Source organism: Fukomys damarensis, unplaced genomic scaffold (genome assembly GCF_012274545.1).
Source record: "Fukomys damarensis isolate Sample0158 unplaced genomic scaffold, DMR_v1.0_HiC HiC_scaffold_15, whole genome shotgun sequence".
Taxonomy (NCBI): Eukaryota; Metazoa; Chordata; class Mammalia; order Rodentia; family Bathyergidae; genus Fukomys; species Fukomys damarensis.
Window position 1 is genome coordinate 22721601 of NW_022900927.1, and position 10491 is coordinate 22732091.

General features: G+C 46.8%; 2 protein-coding genes across 10 annotated transcripts in view; one reads left to right on the plus strand and one right to left on the minus strand.

The window, feature by feature from the left end:
• The window catches only part of Rnf41 (ring finger protein 41), a 34823-nt gene extending 29544 nt beyond the window's left edge, over window positions 1–5279 (minus strand). For 3 of the 7 annotated variants that reach the window (XM_010644687.2, XM_033763697.1, XM_033763698.1), the window contains exons 1-2: window positions 4673–4754; window positions 400–583 (exon numbers count right to left, since the gene is read on the minus strand). The gene's annotated coding sequence lies outside the window, so the exon portion shown is untranslated. The other 4 variants (XM_033763700.1, XM_033763701.1, XM_033763699.1 and 1 more) reach the window with 4 other exon arrangements.
• The window catches only part of Nabp2 (nucleic acid binding protein 2), a 9137-nt gene continuing 3369 nt past the window's right edge, over window positions 4724–10491 (plus strand). Inside the window, exons 1-7 of one of the 3 annotated variants that reach the window (XM_010644693.3) lie at window positions 4724–4800; window positions 6421–6522; window positions 7126–7227; window positions 7642–7780; window positions 7893–7964; window positions 8134–8215; window positions 8309–8372. In XM_010644693.3, coding sequence (XP_010642995.1) covers window positions 7149–7227; window positions 7642–7780; window positions 7893–7964; window positions 8134–8215; window positions 8309–8372 — 436 coding nt within the window. In that variant the 5' untranslated portion in view covers window positions 4724–4800; window positions 6421–6522; window positions 7126–7148. The other 2 variants (XM_010644692.3, XM_010644691.3) reach the window with 2 other exon arrangements.

Genomic DNA, 10491 nt, shown 5'->3' on the forward strand with positions numbered 1-10491 from the left:
CATGAAGTAAAAAAAAAAAAAAAAAAAAAAAAACACATAAAACTAGCTGGGCTTGGTAATGCACACTTGTCATCCCAGAACTTGGGAGGCTGAGGCAGGATTCCCATAAGTTCAAGGCCAGCCTGGACTGCATAGTGAGTTCAAGGCCAGCCTGAACTATATCTTCAGACCCTGTCTCAAAAAAGAAAACTGAAAAAAGAACATAAAACTAAGCAATTATCAACAAGTTAATAATAATTAATATGAGACACACGTATGCTAAAAGAACAAGAGAATGCGAGTAACAGAGAGCTTTCTACAGGGAAGCTTTAGAAATCAGGTTTTCAAGGGCAGAAGGACCCCCCACTGGCAGAGAAAAGAGGTGAAGCCTGGAGCCATATTGCAAATGAAAGTGCTCACCTTCCAAGTGTTGGGGGGCAGGCTCCCTATTCACAAGGCTCTGAGCCCCTGCTGCCGCCACTCAGTTCCACTCAGGGGCTCCTCCAAGAAACCCATCTTGCTGGCTACACTCCAACCATGTCCTCCTTCCTAATGACAAGTTCCATCACCAAGGAAGAGATGCACTGTCACAATCAGGAGCACGCTATTAAAAGGAACACGGAAAAGAAAGGTGAGTCAGGAGAGCTACCTCCACTTGGCCACACGATTGGAAAGACCTGGATCTGGCCAGAGGCCAGCCAGCTGGGAGGAAGAGACAACTCCTAAAAGGGCTACAGGTTTCAGGGCTAGCAAGCAGGACTGCCCTCAAGGGAGGGAGGGAAGCCTTTGGCTAAACTGTCACACCCATAGTCCAGGAGATTCAAACACAGCTGGAGGCCAGGCGTGGTGGGGCATGCTGTGATCCCAGCACAAGGGAGGCTGAGGCAGGAGGACTGTCAGTCAGTTCAAGCCCAGCCTGAGCTACACAGTGAGTTCAAGGCCAGCCAGACCTGCACAGCAAGACCCTGTCTCAAACAAACAAATAGCTGGGTGGGGGAAGAAAAGAACAAAGTTGAACAGAAAAGCTATTGGGAGTCTGCTCAGTGGCCTCACAAGCGCAAGGTCTTGAGTTTGATCCCCAGTACCTAAGGATAAAAAGAAAAGCTATTGGGAAATATTTTTAAAATTCATTTTGCATTTTTTCTTTCTTCTTTTTTTTTGAGATAGGGCCTTGCTATGTAGTCTAGGCTGGCCTTGGACTCACTATGACACCCAGGTTGGCCTCAGGCTCATGTCAATCCTCCTGCCTCAACCTTCCCTATGCTGGGATTACAGTTATAAACCATCACACCTGGCTGAAAAAACAAATTTTATTCAGCACAAATTACTACAAGTAACATAAATCATTCCAAGTCCATGGCTACACAATACAGAGATTAATAATAATAATACCTTACACTTACAGTATGATGCCTTAATGTTTCCAAAGTGCTTTTACATAAATTGTTTCATGTCATACATTCCAATAGAAAATACTTTTATTTTTTTGAGACAAGGTCTCACTGTGTAGTTCAGGCTGGACTTGAACTCACTATGTAGCCCAAGCCAGCCTGGAACTCACAGTGATCCCCATGCCTCAGCCTCCTGCATGCTAGGATTACAGCTATGCGCCACCACCCCAGCAAAAATACTATTTCCTATGGAGAAACACAAGAGTGTTGTCACAGGTGCAATTCTACTTCCCAAGTCAGGAAATATTCTTGAGGGGACAGGCTTTTTTTAAAAAATTAAGAAGCAGTGAGGAAATTATTCCAGGGCAGGCAACTTGGAATGCTAGAGAACAGTAAGATTGGGCTGACCAATCCAAGCATCCAAGCAGAGGAAGAGAAGGCTTTGGATGAAGGGTACTGTGAGAGCTATTCAACTATGCACAGGAGAACAGCAACTATTCTCCTTTCCAATAGTTTAAGAGCTGTGTTAGGATAAAATAGGACAATAATGATGATTTTTATACATAATACAAATACCACTTCCTCTCCTGAGTCTGGTACATATGCTCATAAATTTACCATATTCACCTCACACAGTATGTTTAGAATGTATTTTTTATACTAATAAGAGAGAAAAGTATCAGGCACATTTTTGCTTCCCTGTGGTCCAATGGAACAGTGAGGGGGTGATGTGATTTCCCAATAGTACTTCCTTTCCCATCCATGATACATAAAAGGATATAACATTTCGTTCTTTTGAACAACATCTCCTTTTCCAACAGCTTGGTACATGTACCTGTACCTCAAGAAATGCTTTTAGGAACCACTGCTTTTGGCTATGATCAGTCTCCTTCTAGTGACAAGTTCCAGAGAGCAAACAGCTGCCCATCAGGAAAACTAATCCTACTTTAGTGCCCCCTTGACCAAAACAAAATAGAATTTTTCAACTGAGCCAAAGAACAGAAGTCAGAAGGCTTGGATTCTAGTGCTAGCTCTACCACCAACCAACTAGACAACTTTAAGCAAGCTCATATAGTACGGTGGAACACAATTGTGATCCCAGCTTTCTTGAAATCTGTAGCAGAAAAATCATAAGTACGAGCCCAGCCCAGACAATTGAGCAACTTAGCAAGATTGTGTTTCAAATTTTGAATAAAATAAAATAAAATAAATAGGGTAATAGACTTTGTGAGATGGAAAGGGGATCTGAGTACAGGGAAAGACAGAAGAAAGGGTGCCAGATGTGGTGGTGAATGCGTACCTTAGTCCCAGCCTATAATCCCAGCACTCAGGAGGCTGAGACAGGAGGATTGCTGTGAATTCCAGGCTAAACTGGGCTATATGATGACTTCAAGGCCAGCCTGAACTGCACAACAGGACCCTGCCTCAAAAAGGAAAAGGAAAAAGGATTTGCACTGGGGATTGAACTTGGGACCTTGCGTTTTTGAGGCAGGTGGCAGAACCACTGAGCTAAATCCCTGGCCCATGATGAATGTATTTATTATGTACTACAAACTTTAATAAAAACATTTAAGGACAGGGATTTAGCTCAGTGGCACTGTGCCTGCCTCACAAATGCAAGGTCCTGAGTTCGATCCACAGTACCAAATAAATAAATTAATTAAAATTAAAAATGTTTAAATAATAAAAACAAAATAAGCAAGCCATATAACCCTTGTGTAGTTTTCAGTTTCAACTGTCAAGTAAAGAATATGACACCTGCTTTATTTACCTTATTTATTGTCCTGGGAATCAAATGAGATAATGTAAAAGCATACTCAATACTGTTATGCTCAGATAAAGTATTACTTTTAGCAATAGAATAGCAAAATGCTATAAATTTAAAGTGAGGGCCAGGGGCCAAGGATTTAGTTCAGTGGTTCTGCCAACTGCCTCACAAGTGCAAGGTCCCAAGTTCAATCCTAAGTACAAAAAATAAAGAAATAAATAAAATAAAATAAAGTGAGGGCCAGAGAAAATTTTTTATCATTACTAATTTTAAGGTATAACTATAACCACATATATATATATATATATATGAAATATAAAAGTTGATGTTTTGATTTCCAAAACATCAAATGATTACCACTAGTAACACATTCACCACAGTTACCATTTGCGTGTATGTGTGTGTATGGGGAAGTCACTTATGACTTACTCGGCAAACGAGGAAAACAATACAGTTTTAACCATAATCACCATGCTTCACATTAAATCATCAGGATTTATCTACTATATAACAAAGTTAATAATCTCTGAACAACATCTCCCCATTTCTCTCACGCTCTAACTCCTGACAACAGAGGAAATGCTGAAAAAAGTTTGTTCCTTCTTTTTCAATTACTGGAAACCAGGCTGGGCCACAAGGCCGACTGGACACAGAGCAGTAACACTATTGCATCACATTCCTACCACTAGCCCACCCAATCCTGCTAGAGGGAAGACGAGCAGCCAGCAACATTATCAGCTTCTTGCCTTGTTGTCACCGTATAGTAAGGGATAAGACTATCACAGATCAATATCCAAGAGCAGTGGCCTGAGGAATAGCCACGTTTGCTTACAGGTGAAATGAAGTCAGTTTCTTAATGGGAAAGGTGTTCGCCAATCCCCCGGTCAAAACGCTCTACACCTCTCTCGCCTTTCAGGCTTCTTCTCCGCCCTCTCCCCAACCCGGATTTCCCCACGTCCCGGTTTGGAGCAGTCTTTCTTATGTGTGAAGTGTGCGAGCGGGCCCGGCTGTAAACCAAGGGCAAGGATGTAAAGAGTGAGGGATTCCTTCACGGAGGGGTGTGAGGGGAAGAGGAGCGGGGAACGAATGAAAGAGAATAAAAGAGAACGATAAGGCTGCCAAAGACAAGGCATGGGAGAGGAGCCAAGTTATGGCGTTTTGAGGGCGGAGGTTCAGGTTCCCCGGAATATTCCCTTCCTCCCCTCCAGGCCGTCAGCCACTGCCCATTTAAACAGCTCGTTGTCCCCCCACCCAAACGTCCGCTTCCCCTGGCCCTCGCCGGCCCAGGTCCCCCTCCCGCACTTCTCAAGGCTCCCCCACCACGGTGGACCTTCCCCAACAACCCAACCTCCACGACGCCCTTCTCACCTCCCAACTCCTCCCCAGCGAAGCTCCCTCGCTCCATTTTTCATCTTTACTCCTCCCCTTCTCGGAGCCCCAGTATCTCAGCCCCTCGCCTCAATCCCCCCGGGACCTCGCCCCTCCACTCCCACATCCTCGGTTAGGCGGAAGCTCGCGCAGGCGCAGTACGCACCGCCCGGGACGCGGTCTGGACTCTTCCGTACCCCGGTCCGTTTGGAGCTGAGGCCGCAGCAGCCACCGAACAGCCCCGGTGCCAGGTCCCAACCTTTCCCGGGAGTGGAAGGGGAAGGGGAAGGAGGGGTAAGTAGGTCCCAGCTACCCGTCGCCGTCTCAGACAGATCCTACACCCCGCCCACTGCTGCTACGCAACCCGGCGGAAGCCCGTCACCAAGCCCGCCTCCTTCCTAAAGGCGACTAGCCTGGAAGCTGCAGGCTGCGCTCTGGGAGCCTCGGAGGCTGGAGCGGCCTGCGCTCCACACCGGAAGTCCCGTGGTCCCAGCCTGGACTCTATGGCCGTTCGGAAGGCGCACTCTGTTCCTCAACGCGTGAAAGAGCGGGGCGACCTGGAGTTGACGGCCCCGGAAGGCGGCCCTTCGCTTTGAAGGGGGCGCACGTGTCTTATGTCCTAGAGCTGGTGCGGAGCTGTTTGACAGCGTCGCAGGGCAGCTAACTTGCAGCGTAACTTACCATCCTCCTTGACCCTCTCAGTTTCCAGAGCCTCCCGACCCTGTGACTCACGGTCATGGGAATGGATACTGCAGTTAATAAGGAGGCGGCGGGGTGGCGAGTGGGGGAGTGTCTACCCCAAAGCTAGGTGCTTCACGGATTGGCCGCTCTCTCCCAGTCACTCTTTCTGCCCTATCCACGGTGACGCTTCAAACAGCCGTAGAGAACCCTGAAACACTGAGGGGAGATAAGGGAGAGAAACCCCTGGTCTGATTTCTTTGGACGGCAGCATCGAGGTTGGAGATGTGAGCGGAAGAGAGAACCTAGGTTCCTACCTAGGTCGTGGTGGAGCCTAAAGCGCTCCAAGCAAGCCAAGGCATTACAAGTACATGACCCCCCAGACTAATCTGGTATTAAATGGTATTTGTTACGGATATTCACTAAGCAAATTATGATGCACGTTAATATATCTTTATGTAATTGGTTTACATACAATAGTAGCTACCTTTTGTTGACAATCTGACGATCCCCAAGGCAACTAAATGTTCCAGTCTGTCTTCCTCTGAAGGGATTATGAGATATAGTGAAATAAGGTCAGTAGAGCAGGTACCTTACAAATTAATAAGAGGGACAAATTAGTACCCTTCCTGTCCCAGGATCTATTCTTCCAAAAGGGGTAGAATCTGCCTTTTGTCTGTGTCTGGTGTGCGTGCCACTTGTTCCAGAAGCTTTGACCGAATTGAGTACTGCATTAGAGATGAAGCTTGGAGCAAGTGAGAAAAGAGGAAACGTATTTTTAAGTGCCTGCTGCGTCTTACGCATTGCTCTTTATATAACTTTTGTGTGAGTGGGTGAGTGGGTACCGGGGATCGAACTCAGGAACTTGCACTTGCAAGCCAGGCGGCAGAACCACTGAGCTAAATCCCCAGCTCTTGTGTTTGTTTTTTGAGACTGGGTCTCGCTATGTAGTTCTGGCTGGCCTTGAACGCACTGTGTATCCCAGGCTGGCCTCAAACTCGTGGCGATTCTCCTGCCTCAGCCTCCTGAGTGGTAGGATTGCAGGTATGCACCATCACAACCGATTTAACTTACATTTTTTCATCAGTAAAATAGAATTCCATCTTTGAGAATTGTTAGGAAGAAAGTGAAGGGCTGATCTGTGATTCCAACTTGTCCTCTGGGTTCTAAAGCCTTTTGTCCTTTCCCTCTGTCACTACCTGGAGAGAAAAACAGAGCCTAAACTCATTCTCTTAGGCCAATAAAGAAAAGTTGGTGTCGGAGGAATCCTCTCTTCCAGTGCGGCGCCCACCATCTCCCGGGTTCCTTTAATACCTGAAAACCACCCCCTCGCGGCTGGTAAATCTCCGAACCCAATTGGCTGGGTGGAAAGCGGGTGGCGGGACGCGGTGCGCGCCCAGATGATTCTGATTGGTCGGAAGAGATCACGAGGGAAATTTCCGGTGAACGTCCACATTCAGGCGTTCTACTGGATAGCATCCGGTGCCAGCAGAGCCTGTGGCTCCCCCTACGGGCGGCCCAGCAGCGTGCACAGTCCAGCCGGCTGACTGGGTGGGTGGTGGGCTGTGGGTGGGGGAGGAAATGGATCGAGCCTGGGGTTCGTTCGGATAAGGGTTCGGGAAGGCTTGGCAAGTAAGATTCCATTCCTTGGATCTGCACTGGATTCTCCACCCGTCTCTGTCGGCTCCGTACTTAGGAGCGTGAGACTGAAAGAGCATCCTGACAGGGGGCCTTCCAGTCCCGAAGCATCTCATCCGGAGACCCCCAAATTCTAATATTGAAGTTCTAGGCCCCTAGGGAAGTTCGCTTCTAACCTTGCATAAAGCTAGAGGGGCCGAGGCTGCTCTATCCCAGTTTAGTGTGGTAGGTAGGCCTTGGGAAGTGCAGCATGGGAGCAAAGGCTCTCAGCTTTGAGCCTTCCACCCCTCTTCCCCCTTCCAGTGGGGTACCCAGGCTCGAGCAGCATGACTACGGAGACCTTCGTGAAGGATATCAAGCCCGGACTCAAGAATCTGAACCTTATCTTCATTGTGCTGGAGACAGGTGGCTATATTTGGGGCAGCGTGTTTCCCGCAGTGTGTTGTGGTAGGGAATGGATGGGAGGGGGAGAATACCTTATGCATTCTTAACTTGCTCCAGCGGTGGCAGCTTGTTTCCCAAGACACTGCCTACTTCCTGTCTCTCCTAGACCCCGGCTGACTTGCAGTCGGATACAGCATACATAAAACTCTGGCCAGACCGGTGCCTCCAGTGCCACGCGGGCCTCTTTCCACTCAAGGCCCTCTCCATGGTGCTGGCCCCGCCACTGCCAACACACACGCACCTCCAGTCCCTCCTGCCCCACAGGTTGGGCATACAGCTTTCACCTAACCCATCAATACCCAGATCTCATCCTTCTGACTGCCACCACCCCCATTTGTCTGGCCATCTTCACACCCATTTATCTGTTCACTCCAGGCCGAGTGACCAAGACAAAGGACGGGCACGAGGTTCGAACCTGCAAAGTGGCTGACAAAACAGGCAGCATCAATATTTCTGTCTGGGACGATGTGGGCAACCTGATCCAACCTGGAGATATTATCCGACTCACCAAAGGGTCAGGCAGCTGGTGATTCCTGCAAACCAAGGGCAGGAACGTCAAGAGGGGTGGGGTTAGTAGTCCCTATAACTCTCCTGAGGACGTGGAATCTTGTTTTCTTGCCCCACAGATATGCTTCAGTGTTCAAAGGTTGCCTGACACTGTACACTGGCCGCGGGGGTGATCTGCAGAAGATTGGAGAGTAAGTGCTATCTTGAGGATTGGAATGAAGCAGTAGCACCTTGGGGCAGGGGGAAGTTAAGGCTTGCAAGGAGGAAACATAAAGACTTCCTGCATCTGGACTTTCCTGGGACCATCAGCAGTGGCCTAGAGGATGGGTTCAAGGCTTTGGCTATTTTCTCCCTTTGCAGATTCTGTATGGTTTATTCTGAGGTTCCTAACTTCAGTGAGCCCAACCCAGAGTATAGCACCCAGCAGGCACCCAACAAAACTGTGAGTTTACTGGTCTGATAGTGGGGAAGGAGGGCAGATCAAGTCAAGGAGTATAGTGGTGAGCAGGGTCTAAGTACGGACCTGTATCTTCAGGTGCAGAATGACAGCAGCCTTCCAGCCACCCAGGCTGCCACCGGACCCCCTTCAGTCTCTCCAGGTAAATCTTTTCCCTTACATTCCTTGATCTCTTTAGTTTCTCTACTGTCCCCTGCTTGGAAAGATGCATTTCCCTCATATTTTATCCAAGTCTGTCTTTTCTCAGTATATCCTCCTCTATCCAATTCTTCTTTCTGTAACCTCATTTTTTATGTATTTTGTAAGTTCTGTGGTGAAAGATTTTTTGTTGTTTTGGGGTTTGTTTTGGTTTTTGAGACAGGGTGTCACTGTGTAGTTCAGCCAGACCTTGAACTCACTATGTAGCCCAGGCTGACCTTGAACTTGTGATTCTCCTATCTCAGCCTCCCAAGTGGGGGACTGTAGATGTACACCACCATTCCTGGCATGGTAAAAAGATCTGGAAACTTGTTTCAGTCATAGACAGAACTCTACTACCCTTTTGTTACTAGTGCTTACATCAAAAAAGTGAACAATTAGCCAGGCATGGTGGCACACGCCTGTAATCACAGCACTCGGGAGGCTGAGGCAGGAGGATCGCTGTGAGTTTGAGACCAGCCTGGGCTACATAGAGTTCCAAGTTAAAACTGTGAGTTTACTGGTCTGATAGTGGGGAAGGAGGGCAGATCAAGTCAAGGAGTATAGTGGTGAGCAGGGTCTAAGTACGGACCTGTATCTTCAGGTGCAGAATGACAGCAGCCTTCCAGCCACCCAGGCTGCCACCGGACCCCCTTCAGTCTCTCCAGGTAAATCTTTTCCCTTACATTCCTTGATCTCTTTAGTTTCTCTACTGTCCCCTGCTTGGAAAGATGCATTTCCCTCATATTTTATCCAAGTCTGTCTTTTCTCAGTATATCCTCCTCTATCCAATTCTTCTTTCTGTAACCTCATTTTTTATGTATTTTGTAAGTTCTGTGGTGAAAGATTTTTTGTTGTTTTGGGGTTTGTTTTGGTTTTTGAGACAGGGTGTCACTGTGTAGTTCAGCCAGACCTTGAACTCACTATGTAGCCCAGGCTGACCTTGAACTTGTGATTCTCCTATCTCAGCCTCCCAAGTGGGGGACTGTAGATGTACACCACCATTCCTGGCATGGTAAAAAGATCTGGAAACTTGTTTCAGTCATAGACAGAACTCTACTACCCTTTTGTTACTAGTGCTTACATCAAAAAAGTGAACAATTAGAGAGGCATGGTGGCACACGCCTGTAATCACAGCACTCGGGAGGCTGAGGCAGGAGGATCGCTGTGAGTTTGAGACCAGCCTGGGCTACATAGTGAGTTCCAAGTCAGTCTCAACTACCTAGTGAGACCCTGCTAAAAAAAAATAATAATAATAAACTACAGAGCCGGGGATTTAGCTCAGTGGTTCTGCCGCCTGCCTTGCAAACGCAAGGACCTGAGTTCGATCCCCAGTACCAAAAAACGAAACAAAACAATAATAAACTACATAGTGTGAACCTGCCTCAAAAAACCCAAAAGAGAGAGAGAGAGAGAGAGAGGGAGGGAGGGAGGGAGAGGGCAGGGGATTTAGCTCAGTGGTTCTGCCACCTGCCTTGCAAGTGCAAGGACCCAAATTTGATCCCTCACACCCCCCCCAAAGAGAGCAAGAACAGTTTCTCCACATGTGGCAAATGAATATTATGGGCAAACAGGCTTATATGTACCTTAGAAATATTTTTGTAAATTCCTTATAAAATACAGATGTAGCTCAGTTAATTAATTTTTAAGAGTAATATTTTAATAAATTCCATATAACAAATCTCATTTTATATTATAAATATATATTATAATATTTATATTATTACATTACATTGAAAGGTAGATAGATATAAATATACATGGTCATGCATCCCTTGATAGGAAGATGTTCTGAGAAATGTAACGCTAGGTAATTTCCTCATGGTGTGAACATCATACTTACACAGCTTTAGATGGTGTAGCCTGCTACATCCTTATGCTATGATATAGCCTATTTTTATTTTTTAATTAATACATATTTGTGATATATAATGGGTACATATACCTATCGTATCATAGTCCTTACTTCCTTTCTGCTCCACTCCCTCTCTCATCTCCCCCATCCCTAGGTCCCTTTCATCTCTACTCCACAAAGTGCCTTCTTTCCTGTTTCTTACCTTTTTTTTTTTTTTTTTTTTTTTTTT